Here is a 25,323-nt window from a genome sequence, read left to right as displayed (position 1 = left end):
CAGGAGGTTTTATTGGATCACACTCTCAGTGGATACCCTGTGGGGAGAGGAAGCTCAATGAGGGAAGCAGAGTTGGGGAGAGGGAGAGGCTGAGCCCACCCAGGAGCTCTAATGCTGATGTGGTGAATGGGCTTGCTAGGGCTGCCATGACAACGTGTCACAGACTGAGTGGTTTTAAGAGCAGAAATTCATTTTCTCACACTTCTTGGAGGCTGGAAGTCTGAGGTCAGAGGATCAGCTGGGTCGGTTTTCTGAGGACTCTCTCCTTAGCTTATAGGTGGCTGTCTTCTCCTTGTGTGTATGTCTGTGTCCTAATCTTCTCTTCTTCTGGGGACACCAGTCATATTGGATTAGGGCCCATCCTGATGACTTCATTTTAACTGAATTACCCATTTCAAAGCTCTGTCTCCAAATACAGACACAGTATGTGATATTGAGAGTTAGGACTTCAAGTATGAGTTCGGGGAGAGGGGGCCACACAATTCATCCCATAACAGATGGTCCTTTAGAATTGCATCAAACTGAAGGAAGGGGTCTGAGCCTTTGGACCGCTGGGTGAGCTGGTCCCTGCATGCAGGATGACTTTGAGAAGAGAGGCTCAGCATGGTGAGGTGCTCCTCTCAGTAGAGGACTGTCCTCTGAGAGGCTCTCCTCAGAACTGTCGGTCCCTGGCACCTCCATCAATGGGAATCAAAACTGCTGTGGTTCTGAAGGGAGGAGCAGATGTGAGTAGCACACTGCAAAACCCTCTGCAGGGACTTCCCTGGTGTTATGGTAAATAAGAATCCACCTGCCAATGCAGGAGACACAGGCTTGATCCCTGGTCTGAGAGGATTCCACGTGCCGTGGAGCAGCTAATGCCCCCATGCCACGACTACTGAGCCTGCGCCCTGAGAGCCCCATGTGCCACAACAAGAGCAGACTGTGCCCCACAAGGAGGAGCAGCCCCCCTTCACCGTAACTAGCAAAAGCCTGCACGCGCAACAATGACCCAGTGCAGCCAAAGAGTAATTTTTTAAAACCCCTCCCAAGTCATGAACTTGTTCTTTAACTTAGATTGGCATTGTCCCCCTCCTCCCCTCCAATCATCTGAGGATGGTTTCTTTGGTTTCAAGGGCAGGGCAGGGCAAGGCAGGTTTATTACCATGCTAACATTTAGAACCAGGCATCCTAAGCCCTTGTTTTATCTCTCTTGTGTTTATCTCTCTTCTATGTGAACTGTATGGAAGAGCTTCAAGGATCACAACAGATGTGTCATTTGCAAGGGTGTCCACTTTGATGGATGCAAGGCAGGTTTGGAAATTAACTTGTATGAATGAGCCTCCAGCTCAAGTCAAAATAAGTCTTGGTTCTTTGGCTCCATGACCATTTTTTCTTATAAAGTTGAAGAAAAGTCAAAAAGAGCAATTTATCAAAACAAAACAAGAAGACTCTGAATTGTGCTGCCACCGAGTAATGACAGATTAACTGAGTTTGCAAAAAGCCCCCAACAATATAGGATTCTTTTTATGCATGCAGAAGCAATTTCAAAATGCAAAGATGCCCTTTGAGTGTGTATGGATTATGAATGCTCTCCAAGTCCTCTGAATGTCTCTGGAAACACAGAAAGAAAAATTTTCTCATTCTGTAATTTAGAAATCGGAATACTAGTGTCTGTGGTGGAGTGCACAAATACAGACATACTTAATACCTTCAAGAGCCAGAATTTTATTCAGTGACATTTGACAGCAATGTTAAAACATCAGCCCTGAGACTCCTGGAGGGTCTTGTGAAATCTTTTCCATTACTGCAGTTTCAACTGTGAACTTATTCTTTTTTTTCCTCTCATTGGCTGGTATGATCAAACTAAAAAAAAAAAAAAAAAGCTGCTTTATATATAATATGGACCATTTTTGTAAATGTTTCTTTTAAGTTACAACTCCTCTGCAAAGTTGGGACTAAAATAAAGTGACCTTTCTGCATACCAGCCAGTAAAAGCATTTCCAGTGTTCTCTCTTTGGCTTATACTTTTCCTTGACCTGCTTTAAAAGCTCAGGGTAGAACAGTGATTTTATCTATATGCCAGTGCTGTGCTAAGTGTTTCAAGTACCTTGTGAGTAATAACTTTATAAACAATCAATGTTTATGAGCTTATTGTATGTCAGGCCCTTTGCCAAGCCTTTTACATAGACATAGACTGTCTGGAGTGGTCATTACAGCAAGCTGTGACAGAATGATTCTGAGATTCTCCCAGTGTCTGGTGTACACATACCTTCTCCCAGTTGTTTAAATAATAATCTAGGTCTGAATATGCGGGGAAGAGGTTGTTCAGATGTAATTAAAGTCCCAAATCAGTTGACCTTAAGGTAGGGAACCATCCCAGTGGGCCAGATGACAAAAGTTCTTTTTATCTGGGTCTAGATGTCAGATATGAAGGAAGTTAGAGATTCAAAGGAGAAGGCAATGGCAACCCACTCCAGTACTCTCGCCTGGAAAATCCCATGGACGGAGGAGCCTGGTAGGCTGCAGTCCATGGGGTCGCGAAGAGTCGGACACAACTGAGCGACTTCACTTTCACTTTTCACTTTCATGCATTGGAGAAGGAAATGGCAACACACTCCGGTGTTCTTGCCTGGAGAATCCCAGGGACGGGGGAGCCTGGTGGGCTGCCGTCTATGGGGTCGCACAGAGTCAGACATGACTGAAGCGACTTAGCAGCAGCAGCAGCAGCAGCAGAGATTCAAAATCAAGAAGGACTTAACACACCTTCACTGCCTTGAAGATGGAGGCAGGTATCTGGCAAGGGAGGCAGGTAGACTCCAACTGGCAGTCAGCCAGAGGACAGGGACCTCAGTTCTCACCTGCAGGGAAGTGTATTCTGCCAGCAAGAAAGAGCTTGGCAGTGGTTTTCTCGTCACAGCCTCCAGATTAACAGTCAGCCCTGATGACACCTTGATTTCAGCCTTTTGATTCCCTGACCAGGAAACACAGTCACACCCGGTAGACTCTGATCTACCGAACCCTAAGCTAATAGGGGTTGTTCTGAGCCCTAAAGTTTGGTGTCACTTGTTATGCAACAGGAGAAACTAATATATCAGCCCCCACAAGGTCAGTGTTTCCATTTTAGAGATGAGGAGACTGAGGCTTAGAAAGGGTAGTGGCAAGCTCAGAATCAGAGAGCAGCTAAGTGGTCATGTCCAGATTGGAACACAGCCAGCTGGTGTTGGAATACAGAGGCGACTCACTGTGGGAGACGGGAGACAGAGATGCTTCCAAGCCCGTAGCCCCTGTCTGTCTTCTCCTGTAAATTAAATATGATGGGGTGGTCACTCCCCGAATTAGGCAAAAGAGACTTTTTAAAAGATGTAATGAAGGTATTTAATCACTTTAGCTCATTAAAAAGGAGAGTTTCCTGATGGGGCCTGAACTCTTAAAAGGCATCTGCAGGTTGGAGATGGAGGAAGTCATAAAGACATACTCTTGCTGGCCTGAAAGAAAAAAGAATCCATATCCTGAACTTCCTTCCAAGGCCATATGACAAAGAATTGCAGGTGACCTCTAGAAGCTAATACTGTCCCCAGTCAACAAGTAGCAAGATACTGGGGACCTCAGTCCTACAACCATAGGGAACTAGAGTCTGCCAACAACCTGAATGAGGCTGTAAGTGGACCCTGGGCTCAGGTAAGAACTGCAAGGAAGCTGACACCTGATTGCAGCTTCCGAGACCCTGAGCAGAGGATCCAACTCTGTGTGGTCTGGACTTTTGACCCACAGAAACTGTGAGACAATAAAACTTTGTTTTATAAGTTGCTAAGTTTGTGGTCATCTGTTATATAATGACACCAGAACTAATATACTGGGGCGAGGAGAGATTGGTCTCCTTTTACTCCACAGAATCAAAGAGAAGGGGTTAGGACCCAGGCACCCCATTTCTTGGTTTTGTTCTTTATTCAGTAGTGACCATATCCCTTTCTAACTCTGTCTAAACTTGACTTACCCAAAGCCCCAAGCAAGCTCCTGTTGTCCTGGTCTTCCATCCATCTTAAGACTTGTTTTCATGTCATGTTGATACTTAAGCCTTGGAATTTAATTCACTTATTAGCAGCAGCCACTGTTTTAGGAAGATCCCAAATATCCAAGCCTGTCCTGGTGAGCTGTTGGTTTATCTGTCAATAAAGCTGAACCCCAGTCCCTTTGCCCATCAGGCTGAATTTACACAGGATACCCCTCCATCAGTTAAGGCCGTATTTGCCTGCACTCTAGGTCTCTGAGTGTTTGTCATTTGTCATTAGGAAAGCAAGTTGCATTCATCAGACTCCATTCATCAGACTCTCCCAGGATCGCTGAACCCACAATAATCTTGGCTGTGTCAGCTGCCCTAGGACTGGTAGCCGTGAAAAATGGAGGTCGGCACAGATATTCCAAACCTGCTTCGCTGTTGTAACCCTCTTCAGGGGCAGTGGCTGTGATGCTGAAAAAGATTAATAGAACTTATGTCATCATGTTTATGGGGTATAAAACCCCTAACTGTGGATTAAATGGATATCTTGGTGGAAAAAAATACATTTTTACTCCTTTATGCTTTGATGGGTGAGCTACTGTTGGCATCAGTAGAAATATATAGAGAGATTGCTTTCAGAAGGTCAGTTTTTAAAGGACTTTTTTGACCTCTAAGTCAGTGAAAATGGATTTTTGATTGTTGACCAAGACAACTGTAACAAAAGACTTTCAACCTTAAAAAAAATTCTTATTGAAGTATAATATTCAGAGAAGAACACAGATGCTAACTATGACTTTTCACAGACTGAACACATCTATGGAACTAGCACCCAGATTGAAAAACCAGGATCCCAAGCATTTCCCTAGGTCCCTTTTCACCAACCCTCACCTCAGAGTAATTTGCTATATTAATTTTTAACACCATAAGTGACTCTTCCTAATTCTCTAACATTTTTAAACTTTATGGAAATGGAACCATCCAGTGTGAACTTCATTTTTTTCTGAATTCTTTTATTCAGTATTTTTAATTTGTATTATTGTGTGTAGTTATAAATTTTCAAGTCTTTCCAGTTTGTGTATCCCCTTGTATGTATGCGTGCATGCATCCTAAGTCACTTCAATCGTGTCCGACTCTGTGCAACCCTATGGACTGCAACCCACCAGGCTCCTCTGTCTATGAGATTCTCCAGGCAAGAATACTGGAGTGCGTTGCCGTGCCCTCCTCCAGGGGTTCTTCCTGACCCAAGAATCGACCCTGTGTCTCTTATGTCCCCTGCGTTGGCAGGCAGGTTCTTTACCACTTGTGCCACCTGGGAAGCCCCTTGTATGAATAGTTCACAATTAATTTATTCATTCTACTCTTTGTTGGCAATAAGTAGCTTCCAAGTTGGAGATAACTACAAATTAGTGCTGCTGTGAATGCTGCAGTATGTGTCCTTTTGTAAACATACGTATGCATTCTGCTGGGTATCTGCCTAGGGGTGGAATTTTTGGGTTGTAGAGTATGTACATATGCAGCTAATTTAGTAGGTACTGCCAAGTAATTTTCCAAAGTGACTGTAAAGCAGTATATGAAAGTTCTTGTTAACCCACATCCTTGCCAATATTTGATACTGTTTATTCACTTTAAAAAAGTTTTAAAAACTTTCAAAACACCATAGTTTACAAGTACCATCATTGTTTCTGTTATGAAACTAAGCAGCACCCTGTATAAAAGCATCAGTGCTGGGCCCAGGCACCTTGTACTTGGAATAGTATCATTGGATAAGATGACAATCGGTAACAATAAATGACTCACACTTTGTGTAGCCCTTTTCTGCTTTGCAAAAACATCCAGGCCCCTCTATAATTCTGTACTCCGGTCCTCTGACAAATATAAATGAAAGTCTTGTGTTCTTCCAAAAGAAGTCATTTTTGGTTCTGGAGCTAAAGTACCCTTGAAATACATCTGCCATAAACTTGCCTTTTAGTCAGGTCTGTTTTCCTTAACTAGTACTCTGGGAATATTTACAAAGTTCCTGTTATGTCTCAGGACCTACAGAATGCAAAGATGAGCACTGACGCAAAGGTGAGCATCACTGCAGTCTTTGTAAGGTTCTAGTTTAAGATTGTAACAAGAACTACAGTTATATCACCAATTCCTAAAAATGTTAATGTCACCTTTTATATTATTTGCAAGTACGTTTTAGCCTGAAGACCCACCTGAGTTTACTAATAACTTGTACATTAAAAAAAAGAATGTGAGTCATTTCAAGTACAGAAGTTTCTTTAACTACCAAACATCGCCTGCATACTTTAGGAAGTTCACCAAGAAGATGGGCTAGGACTAACCAAAGTCTATACTGAAGAAAGTCACTGGACTCTGAGTAGCCTTGACAGGTTATACCCTTTCATAAAGGAGCATTTTTATATTATTCTTTGCCCTGCGTCATGTTCTTCACCGTAATATCCAACTAAAGGATTTAAAGATCACATCAGTTGAGTGTAATCAGGGAAGCAGAACTTTATGAGAGATACGGAATAAGGGTTTTCTTATAGGGATTAGCACTTATTCAACAGTGAGAAACTGAGGAAGTCAGTGTCCAGAAGGGGATGACTTCTGGTGGAACAGAGAAGAGCCCCTAACTAGGACCCAGCAGAGGGAGGTGCTGAACACGTGTGTGGAAGGTCATTGCCTCCACATCTGACCAGGCCTGGAGCGTATTAGCAGGGCAGGAGGTCATGAGGACAACTGGATGCCAAATGGAAGTGAGCAAAGACAAAGTGGGAGCCACGGGAGCGAAGAGGAACCACAGGAGCCAACTGCCACATCCATGTGCCTCTCAGTGCCCGGAACCCCAGAGCTGCTGCGCCCCGCAGAAGAGGAGCCGGCGCCCTGCGCACAGGGCTGCATGTGTGCCTGGCCCGGGACTCAGAGAGCCGGCAGGGGGAGGGGAGGAGCTGTGGGCCATACCCAGGTGAGCCAAGAATGAGCTGCCCGGAAGCCTCCACACCTGTCCAGAGCAGCGGTTGCAGCCGCACTTCGGCCCCCAGATCTCATAGAAATTGCTCTGTGGACAACTCTAAGCTAGAACTCTTCACAGAAGTGTGATTTCAGCTTGACTAAATTGACATGGTATCACAGGACCACAGAGATAGACTTTGAGATAAAAAAGAAGAAAGAAACTATAGAGATGATATAACACAATCCTTTCCTTATAAGACATGAACACTGAGACCCAGAGAGATGATGGCTTGTCCAGTGTCCCAGAGCAAGTGACAGGTCTAGAAACTCAGTCCCTCGGGTCACCATCTGGGTGACATCACAGAAAGAACCCTTCGTGTGAAGTTAAGAGGCCTGGGATTCTGCCACTAATTGTTTGACCTTGGGTGGAATAAAAATGCCCCAGTTCTGGGTTCAAGTTTTCTTATGAGACACTTGCTAAGATCCACAAACTGAAGGTGCTCAATTAATATCTGAAGAACAAGTGAATAAATATAGTCTCTCAAGAACAACCATTTGTACAAAGTCATTTTATTTATACCTAGTATAGAAGAAAATTGAAATCATGCTCCAAAGCCTCAATACTGAGGCATCTTTCCACGTGCTCATGAAATTTACTAGCAGCTAGAATGGATCACCCAGGTCCTTCCTTCCTTCTTTCCTCAGATTTCCTATCTCTCAACTGTGTAGCAATTAGACTGTCTATATTCTTCTTGTCATTGCATTGTGACTTCTACTTGATCCAGTCAGTCTGAGCTTTTCAATAGGAGTCAATATCATGCAGCTGAAGAAGCAAGAATCCAAAAATGGCAATAGGCAGGAGCTAGAAGAATATCCAATTTCTAACTATGCCTTTCTGTGTTTTGTGCATGAATCTACAGTTTGAGCAGAATTCAGTAGGAAGGGCTCGTCTCTGGCCCAGATGGTATTACCTAGAGTAGCTCAAAAGCTAGGAGCTGAAATCACCCAAGGGCTTCCAGCTAGGTCTGTTGACTAGACCTTCTGCACATGAATTCTCCAGGGACCTCTGATTCTCGGGACACAGTGATTAGGTATGAGAGCGAACATCCCAAGAGAACCAGGCAGAAACTGTATCACCCTTCATGACATAGACCCAGAACTCACATAGCATTTCTGCAAGGGTTCTAGGCACTCCCAGATTCAAGAGAAGGAAATATAGACCCCACCTCTCAATGAGAGGATGATCAGCATTACATCGTAAGAGGAACCTGAAGGATGGGGTATCTTGCACGCCATCCTGGAAAATACAGCCCACCACAAGTGGTGACCAATACCCGTGATGAGTTTATAAACACAGAGCTTGCCAGCTAAATGAGCTCTTATCCAACAATAACCCCAAGCATATATATGTATGAGAATACACATATATGTATTATGTTATATACACAAATGTGTATATAACAAGTACTTGGCAAATGAGATTAATTATTGGATTTAACTTGCTTCCAAGATATTTTCAGTGTTATGCCTAAGGATAAGGGCAGAGAACTGGGCCACCCAATTAGTTTAAACTAAAAAAGAATAAATCAGGCTGCTGAATTTTGGACCCATACCATTTTCATGGTAACAAACCCTAAAATGTTAAAATGTGGATTATAATTCCATGCAATATTTAAGAAATCTGGATTTAGTCTGTAATGCCTAAAAGTACACTTAATAGCAGTGAATAACATCACCACTAACCTTCCCTCCCCCCCAACAAATGTACTCCACACACACACACACACACATGCAGCATAAGTGTTTTCCTTTTTTAATTCCACAGTTTATAGTAAGTGAACATAAAAATAAGGAGAAATGAGTACAAATGAGACTGTCTGGCTTGGCTTGTTCTTCTTAGATCTGCTTTGAACCAAATTTTCTTGTTTTGATTTTGATCTTAATTAAAGGACTTTAGAAATAATCCGATCGTTTGAAGCCTGGAGGAAAAAGTCAACCATCACAAGCACAAAAGTGAGAATAATTATGGTGTTTGGAAATCATAAGTAGTTTACTGAAGCTGAAGAGTAGAGTATGTCTAACACAGAATCTTACTTTTTTAACTTATTTTATTGAACTATAATTGATTTACAATATTGTGTTAATTTCTGCCATACAGGAAAGTGATTCAGTTATACATACATATATATATATTCTTTTTCATATTATTTTCCACTATGATTTATCACAGGATATTGAATATAGTTCACAGAACTGTACAATAGGACTTTGTTGTTTGTCCATTCAATATAAAATAGTTTGCATCTACTAATCCCAAACTCCCACCCCATCCCTACCCTACCTCTCCTTCCCTTTGGCCACCACAAGTCTGCTCTCTCTGTTTGTGAGTCTGTTTCTGTTTCATAGATAAGTTCATTTGTATCATATTTTGGATTCCACATGTAAGTGATATCATATGATATTTGTCCTCTTTCTGACTTTGTGGGATAATCTCTAGGTCCATCTATGTTGCTGCAAATGATATTATTTCATTTTTATGACTGAATAGTAACAGAATCTTATTTTTAATGTTAGGACTTTTAATTATGATGTATTTCATATATATAGAAAGGTATAGAATGAGTATAGAATATGATATCTATGTACCTACCCCCATAACTAATAGCAGTTACCCATCACCATATTTTTTCTTAAATCTCTTTTCTTTCTATATAAATAAAATATCCCCTATTCAGTTAAAGCCTTACCAGTCCATCATTTTACCTTCCCTCCGTTTCCAGAAATCATCATTGTCTTGAAGTTAATGTGCAACATTCCTACATATGTTTCTGGGAGTTAGTGCTTATGAACGGATCTCTACAGTCTGGTATATTTGTGTTTTAAAATTTTGTATAGTGGCATCAGAGCATGTATGTCCTTTTGTAACTCATTTTTAATGCTCGACATTATGATTTTTATCTTTAGCTACAGGGCATAAACACGCCATAGGGAAACTGGAGGTGAGCATTCAGTATTGTACATATAGTTAATCATTGATTCAACTAAATGTTTACATAACCTGGAGAGTGAGTTGATAGTGAGTTTTTACATTTGTCGAAAATGTTAATGCCTTGTAGGCAGGACTGGACACCAGAAACTCAGGTGAATAGAGGGAAAGTAAAGCAGGGTTATTTGTACCCCAGTCCTTCCATTTCTGAAGGCAAGGTGCTCTCTCCACCTGGTGGGAACAGTGGCTGGAGATGCATGGTTTGTGTTAAAGTCCAGTGACTGCCCAGGAGGCAGTCTACTTAGCTGGGGGTCTAGCCTTGTGCAGGGATCAGAAAGTCACATCTCTGAGCCTCCATCAGGGAATCCTGGTGATTCTTCATGTCCTAATCCTCTCTCTCCCCTCCCAGTTATGTAGATCGCTCTCCTCCTAGGAACTCTGGGACTTGGCTCATGTGACTCTATCCCCTACAGGCTGGGAGAGCTGAGAGGTTGGATAGATGAAATACATTTGGGTTTGTTCCTGTCTTGTCGCACACACACCCCACTTCTGTTCCCAACTGATGTTCCGCTCAATTGCCAGTTGCAATTTGATGGGTGGAGTAACTTTTAACTTTTTGTACATTGTTAAAATAAAGGAACAAAGGGGGTATTAGTTTTCAAGACACAAAATTGAGTCACTGATTTAATATCAGATATCCCTGAGCTGTTAGGTGTACCCCATCTCTCTTCTCTGGTACCAATTACTCTAGGAATGTCTCAGAGAAACTCCTTACATGCAGAAGCTCTCGAAAGAGAAAAAAGGGACTGTGCAAACATTTTACTTCTGAAGTGGCATTTCCTTATTCAGTAATAACCTACCAGATTAGTTATATTGGCCTCATGTACTGTCAACTAATTATAGTTTATTTCTGCTGCATTTCCAAGTATATAAAGCTAAAAGCAAGTGACTGCATACAAATTATACTGTGTGAAGCTTTTTAGGTCATGTTCAAATACTAACAGTTTTGATAAATGTATTTGTTTAACAAGGTAGGACAAAGAGCTCTCTGTTTACTGACATACTTTATTGTCATTCCGCTGTACACCTCTTGTGTTTAATAGAACATAAAAGTCTAGGTATCCTGGTGGAATCTCAGATCTTATTTATAGCTTGCTGCAAAGTGGCTTATTGTCATTTATTATTTCTTATTTGATTTATACAACATCTTTCCACCAAATTGCCCGTGGGTTTGTTTACATAGAGAGTGCATTCACAAACACACACACTCACATGTGTGAACTTCACTCAGTGCTCTCATACACTTAGCAGTATAGCACCAAAAATCTGTGAAAGGGTCTTCTGTTTATTTTTTGTTCCAAGCCCATGTTCTGGGAGTGCATTTGCCATATTTCCTCTCACTTTAGGTATCTATTGTTTGCCCCTAGGTGGATCGGATCATCTTCTGTGTCTTCCTAGAAGTTGACTTCAAAATCTACAAAAAGAAAATGGGCGAGTTTTTCCCAGCAGGTGAGTAGAGCAGTTTGTTTCCTTTGAATTTGGAAGTTGAAAAAGTTAGGGCATCTCTTGTAGTTCTACTACTTTATTTTGCCTCCTAAATAGTGTTTCAAGTGTGATTTCCATACATCAGTCACATCTGACAACTTGTGTTTTACTTTTTAAGATCTAAAGGAGGTGACAGGAAATCCAGGCTCGATATCTCTTGCCAGGTCACTGTGTTGTCTTTGGGAAAGGTGGTTCATCTCCTGAGTCTCAGTCCCTCACTTTAAAAGTGAGGGGCTGGACCAAACGATATTTTCTCTTGCCCTAAATTTCATGTCCTGTGATTTTTTTCCCTGTACTTGTAAGTCGTCCAGGTCTGTGAACACACCACCATGTTAAACATGTTAGAAATTGTACAAAACCCATTAATATTTGTGGGCACAATTCAGATTATTGCCGCACTCCATCCCTCTTCTCCCCAGTTTTATCACCCCAAATTGCAGTAGAGAGAGCAGTGCTTTCTAGGCCAACCTGAAAAAGGTAGGCACTCATCTTATTTCACACTTCTTTTTAGAAAGTAGGAGAAACCTCAGGGTTATTAAAGAACCTTGAGTAAATGATTTACATTCATCAAATGTGCCATTAACTGTACTTGGTTCATTTGAACATCACCCCCACTATCCCTCTTCCAGCCTGTGCATACCTTACTATTTTTATATTTCTACTATGTTCTGGTGCCCTATGCACTTTTTTCAGCTATAGTAAAGAACGACTCCCAGGTAATTTCAAACTGCCATGAGAGTTCTAAAGAATAGCAAGGAGAGATAAGAAAGTCCTCTTAAGTGATCAGTGCAAAGAAATAGAGGGAAAAATTAGAAAGAGAAAGACTAGAGATCTCTTCAAGAAAATTAGAGCTATCAAGGGAACAATTCATGCAAAGATGGGCACAATGAAGGACAGAAATGGTATGGACGTAACAGAAGCAGAGAGATTAAGAAGAGGTGGCAAGAATACACAGAACTACACAAAAAAGATCTTAATGACCCAGATAACCACGATGGTGTGATCAGTCACCTAGAGCCAGACATTCTAGAGTGTGAAGTCAAGTGGGCCTTCGGAAGCATCACTACAAAGAAAGCTAGTGGAGGTGATGAAATTCCAGTTGAGCTATTTCAAATTCTAACAGATGGTGCTGTGAAAGTGCTGCATTCAATATGCCAGCAAATTTGGAAAACTCAGCAGTGGCCACAGGACTGGAAAAAGGTCAGTTTTCATTCCAATCCCAAATAAAGGCAATGCCAAAGAATGTCCAAACTACCGCACAGTTGCATTTATCTCACATGCTAGCAAAGTAATGCTCAAAATTCTCCAAGCTAGGCTTCAACAGTACATGAACTGAGAACTTCCAGATGTTCAAACTGGATTTTGGAAAGACAGAGGAACCAGGGATCAAATTGCCAACATCCTTTGGATCACAGAAAAAGCAAGAGAATTCCAGAAAACAACCACTTCTGCTTCATTGACTGTGCTAAAGCCTTTAACTGTGTGGGTCACAACAAACTGTGGAAAATCCTTAAAGGATTGGGAATACTGGACCACCTTACCTGCCTCCTGAGAAACCTATATGCAGGTCAAGAAGCAATAGTTAGAACTGGACATGGAATAATGGACTATTTCCAAATTGGGAAAGGAGTATGTCAAGGCTGTATATTGTCACCCTGCTTATTTAACTTCTAAGCAGAGTACATCATGCAAAATGCTAGGCTAGATGAAGCACAAGCTGAAATCAAGATCTCCAGGAGAACTATCAATGACCTCAGATATGTAGGTGACACGAGCCTGATGGCAGAAAGCAAAGAGGAACTAAAGAGCATCTTGATGAAAGTGAAAGAGGAGAGTGAGAAAGCTGGCTTAAAACTCAACATTCAAAAAACTAAGATCATGGCATGCGGTCCCATCACTTCATGGCAAATAGATGGGGAAGCAATGGAAACAGGTACAGACTTTATTTTCTTGGGCTCCAAAATCAGTGCAGATGGTGACTGCAGCCTTGAAATTAAAAGATGCTTGCTCCTTGGAAGAAAAGCTACAACAAACCTAGACAGCATATTAAAAATCAGAGACATTACTTTACCAACAAAGGTCCATATGGTCAAAGCTATGGCTTTTCCAGTAGTCATGTATAGATGTGAGAGTTGGATCATAAAGAAAGCCGAATGCCACAGAAGTGATGCTTTTAAACTGTGGTGTTGGAGAAGACTCTTGACAGTCCCTTAGACTGCAAGGAAATCAAACCAGTCCATCCTAAAGGAAATTGGTTCTGAATATTCATTGGAAGGACTGATGCTAAAGCTGAAGCTCCAATACTTTGGCCACCTGATGCAAAGAACTGACTCACTGGAACAAACCCTGATGTTCAGGAGGAGAAAGGGATGATAGAGGATGAGATGGTTGGATGGCATCACCGACTCAATGGACATGAGTTTGTGCAAGCTCTGGGAGATGGTGATGGACAGGGAAGCCTGGCGTGCTGCAGTCCGTGGGGTTGCAATGAGTTGGACATGACTGAGGGACTGAACTGATGAACACTGTGGGGCCTGCCTTTCAGAAAGTCTTTTTTGAGGTTTTTATGCCCATCTCAAGTGGTTTTTCATCTAACTTGTGATTCTGGCTGATAAGAAGTTGTGAATGAAGACTACTGGTGCCTGCCACCCTCTTAAGCAACCTGTCAGAGTCTCATGATAGAGAAAATGCCCCGTCCACCCTCAAATCAGGATCGGTTGCCTAGCAACAGAACAGCTACAGAAAATACTGGAAATGTTCCACTCTGTGCAGATGATCAAGATGAGCTAAGTTCTCCTGAGTGATTTGAAGTCCTCCCTAATGTTATAATTGGAAAGTGAACCTACTAAATGTATTTCATTTGGGACTTTAACTTTTATCCCCTAACTGGAACATAACGTCAACCCAGAGAGACTCCCATGTGATGAAGAAGATCAGGGTTGTGATCTTTTTTATCTTTTTCCTCCTCCTCCTTCCCCTCCTTGTTTCACTTGTATTCATTTTTTCAAGCAGCTCAGTGTTTTCCAAAATATAAAGCACATAATAGCTGTTTAATAAGTAGTTGCTGATATGAGTTGAATTTAATAAATTCTTCTCTCCATAATCTCATGAATCCTTTCTGTTTCAATCTCCTTGTTCCATCTTCCCTGTTTATTTCCTGTATAATCATGGTGAGCAAATTTCTGTATTTTAAAGTCTTCTTAAAAGAAAATGTCCATTCATGTAAAAAATGCACCTTGCTATGCTATGTGATTGTAAATGTCTTGTCAACACCACAGCATGATTTATAAGATTTTATAAATTTTGAATTCCTTGATATGTTTGGCAATAATGACATCATATTCATTTTTAAGCCTCTGAAAATGAAAACTTGCTTTCACTCTAACATACGAGGAAAAAAATAATTGTATAAGTATAATGCATTGCTATTAAAACAAATCTATCCATCAGCAGGTGTTTTTTCCAGTGATGCAAAGCCAAAAATCATATTACAACTTTTAAAAAATAGAGAGTTTTAGTGGTCTAGAATGTATTAATAACTATGCAAATAAATTATTGTTTGAAAATTGCTACTTTAAATATACCCAAAATGCTTCTTAGCACTCGAGCTAGTGAAATAATAATAAAATCATTCTCAGTTTCACATCAGTGCTTTGAATCATGCTGTGCTCATGAAATTATTTCTATTACATATTTCTAATAATAAGTACATTTTTAAACTAAATGTCAAAATCCTCCAATATTGTTCAGTATTTCTGCAATGCTGAGACATCAGCCATTTGCAAATTCTAAATATGAAATAAAAGTGACTTCTAATGGAATATGTGACTGCTAATATAGATGATATACATTATCTGTCCACAATTTGAATTTATGGTTAATTCATTACCATACTATCTTTGATTGGAATATAATTTTTCTGACTTGCACATACTCCCTGGACTGACTTCAGATTATCTAGCTAGTCTTCTTAACCCTTCCCAATGCAATAATGATCATAGTTTAGGGGAAAAAGTCATTTTTATATTAAACCAGATCTCTGTGTTTGGGGATACTGTAGTCCCATGTCTTTAAGTTTCGTAATAGAGACTAAGACAAAATGAATGAGAAAACAATAGAAGTTAGACCAGAAATGATCATAATAAAGATACAACACAAGCATTACTACTGCTTGAGGTTACTAATAGGCATAATGCTAACTTTATGGATTGCTTTCTATCAGTCATAAGATACATAGATTAGATCAGTTAAATCATGATAACTCTGAGAAAGTCAGCACGATAGCAGCCCTACTTTTTTGATATGGAAAATGATGCACACTTCAGAAAAGTGAGACATACAGCTAGGGAGTAACAGAGCTGTATTTTAAAACTGAAAATGGTATCTGTCATTGCACAAGTAATAAGAGGGTCTTCTGAGAAGGCTGGGGTCAAATCCTAAGAGAAATCTGGACCATCGAGAAAGTCTCCCTGATTTCATCTGATTCTCATCACTTTTCAAACCTGCTAGGCTTCTCTTCCTTCTAATATCTGGATTTTTCCTTATGAAACCACTCTAATATGAGTCAAGTTGGTACCTTGTTACAGATTTCAAAATCAAATTCCATCTAACTCATACAGGTAGTGTGGTAAAATTTTCTGTAGATAAGTGGTCACTAGGAAGTCAAAGGGATCACAGGAGAAGATGGAAGAGTGTCTGTATTAGTTTATCAGGGTTGCCACAATAAATTGTCACAAATTGGATGGCTCAAACAACTGAAATTTATTTTCTCACAATTCTGAAGACTAGAAGTTCAGAATCAGGGTGTTGGAGGGGCTGGTTTATTTGCCAGCCTCTCTCCTTGGCTTGTTGACGGCCGTCTTCATCCTGTGTCTTCCTGTGGTCTTCCCTCTGTGTGTGTCTTTGTCTCAGTCTCCTCTTCTTACAGGGACATGATTCATATTGGATCAGGGTCCACCCAGTAAATTCATGTTAATTTAATTACTTCTTTAAAACCCTATCTCCAAGTAGTCACAGATAGTTCAGTTCAGCTGCTCAGTCGTGTCCAACTCTTTGCAACCCCATGGACTGTAGTATGCCAGGCTTCCTTGTCCATCACCAACTCCCGGAGCTTACTCAAACTCATGTCCATTGAGTTGGTGATGCCATCCAACCATCTCATCCTCTGTCATCCCCTTCTCCTCCTGCCTACAATCTTTCCCAGCATTAGGATCTTTTCAAATGAGTCAGTTCTTCACATCAGGTGGCCAAAGTGCTGGAGTTTCAGCTTCAGCATCAGTCCTTCCAATGAATATTCAAGACTGATTTCCTTTAGGATGGACTGGTTGGACAGATAGATGGTTAGGGCTTCAAAATATGAGTGTTGGGGGAACATATTTAGCCCTTAATAGAGCCCATCAGGAAAATGCATTAGGAACTTTGGAGGAAAGAAACCAGCAACAGGTTTTTTTGAACAGTTTTATGTCTTTCTGTGGGTGAAGCTCACATGACTTTTTCTTTCTGGGAGTATTTGTTAGAAGTCTGGCAGCTTACGGAATTATCGTACACTTTAGTTACAAATAATTTATAGTTACATGTGTCATTTCATAGCCTACAGCAAGTAATATTTGTATGATTCAAGTCAGAAATCTCTTTGTTCTTTACATAAAAGGTTTGGATTTTTCAGTGGGTAGGATTTATTTTGTGTAGTTTTAAGTGAATATAAAAAACAAAGCATAAAAACACAAGTTCTGATCTTGAATGTGGAAGTCAATTTTTTTTATTGGACTCTAAGTCCTAACAGAAAATTTAAGGACATTAATTTTCCTCATAATAAGAATGTCATATTCTCAGTTTTGAGATTAGATCAAAGAATCATCATGTTGGAAACTTGAAAGATAGGATCAAATCACCACCTTCCCTTTTTTTGGAGGGAAAGTCAAATTTCTTTACTGTAGGGTTTCCCTAATAGTGGTGATTTTGACCTTCTGAGAACAATTTGAGACATTTTTGTTACTCACAACTAGAGGAAGAGAAGTGCTACTGGCAACTAGTGAGTCAATGCCAGGCGTGGAACTCAGCATCCTATAATGCGCAAGACAGCCTCACAGCAAAGACCTCCAACCACAGATGTCAACAGTGCAGAAGCTGAGAAACTCTGCTCTACTGTGACTGTCTCTCTTAACATTCAGGACACCAGAACAGACTTTGCCTTTGGATTGGGTTTATTTCTACTTACTAATACCATACCCAAACTTAGCTGGATTTTGAACCTGTGCCTTCACCCTGACCTTTGACTCCCTAGATTCCCAACCATCTCCTGGTCTAGTCTTCTGGGTTTGCCTTCTACCCATTCACTCTGGACCCACAGATTTCTTTGTGTGTGCCTCTGTTACCCCCACCCCAACTGCCTGGGTCTTCCAGGCCCAGCCCACTCCTGGTTATCGCTCATTATTGCTACCTAGGAGATCTAATGTAATAATCTCAGAAAGTGTGGTTAACTATTGTGTAGTTTTTATACACCTAATGAATAAGTGTAGAGATGAAGTGAATAGGCAGAACAAGGAAGAACAAATTCACCAATTATTCTCTCTACATACCTCAAGCAAAAGTTATGATTTCTTTGGCTAAATGTTTTCACTTTTATCAATGACCATTGGGTTAGTGACCATTCACTGACAATATTACCTTGTGAGCTAACAAATATATTTGATATTAGAAATCTTCAATGCCCTACCAGTATCCAAACTCAGTTGACTCATTCACAAAGAAAGAGACTATGACTAAAAAAATTTATCCATATTCTCTTTATTGTTTGACCCTGAAAGTGATTAGATTTGTCCAATTTTTCTTCCAAGTAGGAAATTTATATAGCTTATACGCAATATTCATGTTGACTTATACAGAGTTAACTATAATTAAATACATAACTTTCAAATAGTAAGTAGCTGAGAAAATTAATAAAATAGGACAATGATTCCAGGATGAAGTTGTATTCTTCTCAAACATGCTGCTTGTCTCTAAGAGGAAGATTTGCTTTAGACAGAAAATTTCATTTGTGTTTGGGTGTGACTCAAAAACTATTTGAGAAAATGTAATAGAAAGAGGCTGAAATTTTCACTCTCTTTTTGATAGACATAGCAAAATAATGAACCATTTGACCCACTAATATATTTGGGAGGCATTTCCAAGAACAGTATAAAATGATAAACTTTACAAAGCTGCAAAAATATTCAATGCCTTAAAAATGAGCTTGAGAAATATATTTGTATTAATATATACATATAGAAACACATGTAGGACCTGTATGAAGTTACTAGTAGATAAAATCGATAGACATAGAATTATGAATGTTTATAAATTATGAATTTTACTAGAGGTGATTTCTGCCCTTAAATATAGATTTTTCTTTGTTGGATATAACACAAAACCATTTGAATGAAAAAGTCAAAGCATAAGTCAGATTTGAGAACTCTACATTGGCAACCTGCTAAAAATTAAACAGATGACAATGGTTGCCTAAATTGCATAGGTTTTATTCAAATATTGACAGATATATATATTATTAATTTATTTTATGTGAGTATGCAGACATATTTAGGTTTCATGCCTTTTCCCTTCTTACATATAGATCATCATAAAGAAAACCCCAAATATAGATTTTGATGAGAATTGTCATATCTTTTAACATATGCCTATTATTTTATAAACACAACAAGTCAAGAATCTCAATCAGGTTCCAGTTATTTCAACCTCCTTATAGACTTCCAGACATAAATTAAATTGTACTAATACAAATACATCTTTCATTAATTTTACTGACCATGTGTCTCTGTCATTTATCTCTGTCTAAATTATGTACATTCTTGCAAGTTGTCTCCAGTTGAGTTTTTATGTTATAATTTCTTTTTTAACCTTTGTCTTGTCTCATCAATGGAAAAGTAAATTTGGAGAGAATAGAGACCATTTCTGCTATTCTGTTGTACTTCCATAATCTGGAAAATTTCAAAATATATATAGTAGGTGTTTATTAAACTAACAAAAAGCTACCATGACCTTTGAAGCTAAAACAGATAGCTCAGTTGGTAAAGAATCCACCTGCAATGCAGGAGGCCCTGGTTTGATCCCTGGGTCAGGAAGATCACTTGGAAAAGGGATAGGCTACAGTGTTCTTGGGCTTCCCTTGTGGCTCAGCTGGTAAAGAATCCACCTGCAATGCAGGAGACCTGTGTTCAATTCCTGGGTTGGGAAGATCCTGTAGAGAAGGGAAAGGCTACCCACTCCAGTATTCTGGCCTGGAGAACTCCATGGACTGTATAGCCCATGGGGTCGCAAAAAGTCGGACACGACTGAGTGACTTTCACTTTTCACTCAAGTGAAAGGTCTTCCCCCCCACCCCCAGAAATCCTAATCTAGATAAAGGAACAGTGCTTCTTTTCATATATTTTTTTTCATAAGGGAAGAATATTTCTCTAAAAATATCTTTCTAAAATTATATCCTCGGACAAATGGACATGATTTTTTAAAATTTATACCTAAATCTATTCTTCTGAAGCTAAGAAGAAAAAGGTACAGTCAGCTCTTCATATTCACAGCTTTCATATCTGTAGATTCAACCAACCTTTTTAAAAATGTATTTGAAAGAAATTTTAGCAAGTCCTTCAAAGCAAAACTTGAATTTGCCACATGCTAAGCATCTGCATAGCACTTACATAGTATTAGGTATTATCAGTATTCTAGGAATGATTTGCGGAGAAGGCAATGGCACCCCACTCCAGTACTCTTGCCTGGAAAATCCCTGGACGGAGGAGCCTGGTAGGCTACAGTCCATGGGGTCGCTAAGAGTCAGGCACGACTGAGCGACTTCACTTTCACTTTTCACTTTCAGAGCATTGGAGAAGGAAATGGCAACCCACTCCAGTGTTCTTGCCTGGAGAATCCCAGGGACGGGGGAGCCTGGTGGGCTGCCGTCTATGGGGTCGCACAGAGTCGGACACGACTGAAGCGACTTAGCAGCAGCAGCAGGAATGATTTAAAGTATATGAGAGGAGGGAGGCGGGGCTAAGATGGCGGAGGAATAGGGCGGGGAGACCACTCTCTCCTCCACAAACTTATCGAAAGAACATCTGACCGCTGAGCAAACTTCACAAAACTACTTCTGAAGGCTGGCAGAGGACGTCAGGCTTCCACAAAGACAGCGCATTATCTTCAAAAGAGATAGGAGAAATTATAAAAGATAAAAAGAGAGACAAAAGAGTTAGGGACGGAGACCCGTCCCGGGGAGGGAGTCGTAAAAGAGGAGAAATTTCCAAGCATCAGGAAACCCTCTCACCTGCGGGTGTGGGGGAAGATTTCTTATCTCGGAGGGCAACGTAACTGGGAGGAAAAAATAAATAAAACCCACAGATTACATGCCTAAAGCAACTCCCAGCAAAGAACCCCAGACGCTCGCATCATCCGCCACCAGCAAGTGGGGGCTGAACGGAGAGGAGCGGGCGGCACTGCCTAGGGTAAGGACCGGGCCCGAGTGCTCTGAGGGCAATCTGAGAGAGCTAACGAGAGATAGTAACCTAAACTGTGGGACAGCCAGAGAGGGAGAACTATCCCGCGAAAAGCCCGACTCTAAGGCACTGCCGGCCCGCTCACAGAACAAAGGACTGAGCGATACCAGAGGAGAGCTAGCCGGCGGCGGACCGCCCCATCCCCCGCCGGACACAGCAGGCAGGCGGGGCCAGCCAGAGCCGGAAAGGGGCAAACTCGGCCGCAGAGAGGGCACCCCCTACCAAACTGCAAACAGGCTCCCAGTTTCTAAGCAAAGACAGCCTGAGATCCTGGAGGGTCGACAGCCGCCGGGAGGGTCGCAGCCAGAGACCAGCTCCCCAGAACCAACACAAAGCACACCGGAGCCGGGCGCGCCCATAAACCGAGGCGGGGACCAGGGAGGTGATAAGCCGCACCGCCCCAACAGGGGAGAGCGCGCTCGCCAAACTCCTGGCCGCCTGAGCAGCTCCGACCGGGAACGGCACAAGCTGTGGGCGAAACCGAGTCTGCGCCTTTGTGGAGTAACCGGGAGCCTGAACCTGAGCGGCTTAGACCTGGGAAGTGCACGCATCTCAGGGCCCACTCCCTGGCCCACTCCCCGGCTGAGTAACCTGAAGCCTGAGCAGGGTAGACAGGGAAAGCACACACGCGGTGAGCGGGGGCGAACCCAGTGCGGCCGAGACACTGCGAGCTCACCACACACACGCCAGGTTTGCAGTGTTCCTTCCTCCCCACAGCACGATTGAACAAGCGAACCTAAAGAGACAACCTCCACCCCTTTGTTGCAGGGCGGAAATTAGATACTGAAGAGACCTCCAAACAGAAGCCAAATAAACAGAGGGAAGCGCTTTGGAAGTGACAGGCCAACAGATTAAAATCCCTGTAGTTAATACCGACTGCATTGAAAAGGACCTATAGATCTCGAAAAGTATAAGCAGGAATAAGGATCTATCTGAAACTGAGCAGACCCCACACTGCTCACAACAGCTCCAGAGAAAGTCCGGGATATATATTTTTTTACTATTTTTTTTTTTTTTAATTTTTTTTAAATAAAAAAATTTTTTTTCTCTTCTTTCCTTTTTCTTCAAGTCCTCTATTACACCTTTAACTTTCATTTTCATAACCCACTATTAACTTGCAAAAAAAAAAAACCTCTATTTTTGAAGCAAACTGCATACATATATCTTATACCTTTTGTGTTTTCTTTTTTTACTGTTTTTTTCCTGTTTTACTTTTTTTACTGTTTCTTTTTTTACTGTTTTACTGTTTTTTTTCTTTTTACACTGTTTCCTTTTTTTTTTTTATATTGTAAGTTTTATAAGAGTCTAACCTCTACTCTAGATTTTTAATCTTTGTTTTACATATTTGATATCAATTTTGTACATTTAAGAACCCAATCTTTAGGACCCATTTTTACTCAGGAGTGTGATCACTGGCCTGATTACTCTCTCCCCCTATTGATGCTCTTTCTTCTCCCCCAGGGAACCTCTATCTCCCACCCTCCTCCTTCTCTTCTCAACCCAATTCTTTGAATCTCTGAGGGTGTTCTGGGTACCGGAGAACACTTCAGGAACAGGATACTGCCCAGATCTCTCTCTCCCCTCTTGATTCCTCCCTTTCTACTCATGCTCACCTCTATTACCTTCCTCCCCCCTCTCTATGTATCTCTGTGAACCACTCTGAGGGTTCCAAACTGTGGAAAGCATAGAGGGAAGTGCTTACTGGCTAGATTGCTCTCTCCACATTTGAATTCCCCTCTTCCCCTCCTGGTCACCTCAAACCCCCCACCACCACCACATCTCTCCATGTAACTCAGTGAACCTTTCTGGGTATCCCTCACTGTAGAGAATCTTTTCACCATTAACCTAAAAGTTTTATTATTGATGCTGTATGGAAGGAGAAGTCTTGAGGCTACTGCAAGAATAAGACTGAAAGCCAGGGGAAACATTAATTAATAAGAGACCATCCAATAGCCTCCACATATACACTGAAACCAAGCTCCACCCAAGAGCCAATAAGTTCCAGAGCAAGACATACCACGCAAATTCTCCAGCAACGCAGGAACATAGCCCTGAGCATCAATATACAGGCTGCCCAGAGGCACACCAAATCCATAGACATCTCAAAAATTAATACTGGTCACTCCATTGCACTCTAGAGAGCAGAAATCCAGCTCCACCCACCAGAACACCGACACAAGCTCCCCCAACCAGGAAGCCTTGACAAGCCACCTGTCCAACCCCAACCACAGTGAGGAACCTCCACAATAAAGAGGAACTTCATACTACCAGAATACAGAAGGGCCACGCCTAACACAGCAATCTAAACAAGAAGAAAAGGCAGAGAAATACTCAGCAAGTAAAGGAAAATGAGAAATGCCCACAAAACCAAACAAAAGAGAAGGAGATAGGGAATCTATCTGAAAAAGAATTTAGAATAATGATAATAATAAAAATGATCCAAAATCTTGAAAGCAAAATGGAGTTACAGATAAATAGCCTGGAGACAAGGATTGAGAAGATGCAAGAAATGTTTATCAAGGACTTAGAAGAAATAAAAAGGAGTCAATATAGAATGAATAATGAAATAAAGGAGATAAAAGACACTCTGGAGGGAACCAACAGTAGAATAACGGAGGCAGAAGATAGGATAAGTGAGGTAGAAGATAGAATGATGGAAATAAACGAAGCAGAGAGGAAAAAAGAAAAAAGAATCAAAAGAAATGAAGAAAACCTCAGGGACCTCTGGGACAATATGAAACGCCCCAACATTCGAATCATAGGAGTCCCAGAAGAAGAAGATAAAAGGAAAGGCCATGAAAAAATACTCGAGGAGATAATAGTTGAAAATTTCCCTAAAATGAGGAAAGAAATAGTCACAGAAGTCCAAGAAACCCAGAGAGTTCCAAACAGGATAAACCCAAGGCAAAACACCCCAAGACACATATTAATCAAATTAACAAAGATCAAACACAAAGAACAAATATTAAAAGCAGCAAGGGAAAAACAACAAATAACACACAAGGGGATCCCCATAAGGATAACAGCTGATCTTTCAATAGAAACCCTTCAGGCTAGAAGGGAATGGCAGGACATACTTAAAGTAATGAAAGAGAATAATCTACAACCCAGATTACTGTACCCAGCAAGGATCTCATTCAGATATGAAGGAGAATTCAAAAGCTTTACAGACAAGCAAGAGCTGAGGGAATTCAGCACCACCAAACCAGCTCTCCAACAAATGCTAAAGGATCTTCTCTAAACAGGAAACACAGAAAGGATGTTTCAACACGAACTCAAAACAACAAAGTAAATGGCAACGGGATCATACTTATCAATAATTACCTTAAATGTAAATGGGTTGAATGCCCCAACCAAAAGACAAAGGCTGGCTGAATGGATACAAAAACAAGACCCTTATATATGCTGTCTACAAGAGACCCACCTCAAAACTAGGGACACACACAGGCTGAATGTGAAGGGATGGAAAAACATATTTCATGCAAACGGAGACCAAAAGAAAGCAGGAGTCGCAATACTCATTTCAGATAAAATAGACTTTAAAATAAAGGATGTGAAAAGGGACAAAGAAGGACACTACATAAAGATCAAAGGATCAATCCAAGAAGAAGATGTAACAATCATAAATATATATGCACCCAACATAGGAGCACCACAATATATAAGGCAAATACTAACAAGTATGAAAGGGGAAATTAACAATAACACAATAATAGTGGGAGACTTTAATACTCCACTCACGCATATGGATAGATCAACTAAACAGAAAATTAACAAGGAAACACAAACTTTAAATGATACAATAGACAAATTAGATTTAATTGATATTTACAGGACTTTCCACCCCAAAACAATCAATTTTACCTTTTTCTCAAGTGCACATGGAACTTTCTCCAGGATAGATCACATCCTGGGCCATAAATCTAGCCTTGGTAAATTCAAAAAAATTGAAATCATCCCAGCCATCTTCTCTGACCACAATGCAGTAAGATTAGACCTCAATTACAGGAAAAAAAACTATTAAAAATTCCAACATATGGAGGCTAAACAACGCGCTTCTGAATAAGCAACAAATCACAGAAGAAATCAAAAAAGAAATCAAATTATGCATAGAAACGAATGAAAATGAAAACACAACAACCCAAAACCTGTGGGACACTGTAAAAGCAATACTAAGGGGAAGGTTCATAGCAATACAGATGTACCTCAAGAAACAAGAAAAAAATCAAATAAATCAACTAACTCTACACCTAAAGCAACTAGAGAAGGAAGAAATGAAGAACCCCAGGGTCAGTAGAAGGAAAGAAATCTTAAAAATTAGGGCAGAAATA

The 25,323-nt window shown here is 40.7% G+C and overlaps 1 protein-coding gene across 2 annotated transcripts in view; it reads left to right on the top strand.

Moving 5' to 3' along the window:
• Nucleotides 1-25,323, top strand: part of MACROD2 (mono-ADP ribosylhydrolase 2) — a 2,278,672-nt gene that overhangs the window by 2,033,419 nt on the left and 219,930 nt on the right. For both annotated transcript variants that reach the window (XM_081556519.1, XM_081556518.1), the window contains exon 9: nt 11,336-11,417. In XM_081556519.1, the coding sequence (XP_081412645.1) occupies nt 11,336-11,417 (82 nt within the window). The remainder of the gene's footprint in view (nt 1-11,335; nt 11,418-25,323) is intronic.

The sequence above is a fragment of the Giraffa tippelskirchi genome, chromosome 13 (genome assembly GCF_054371585.1).
Source record: "Giraffa tippelskirchi isolate mGirTip1 chromosome 13, T2T-mGirTip1v1.2.pri, whole genome shotgun sequence".
NCBI classification, from domain to species: Eukaryota; Metazoa; Chordata; class Mammalia; order Artiodactyla; family Giraffidae; genus Giraffa; species Giraffa tippelskirchi.
This window is presented reverse-complemented; position numbering and strand designations above follow the sequence as displayed.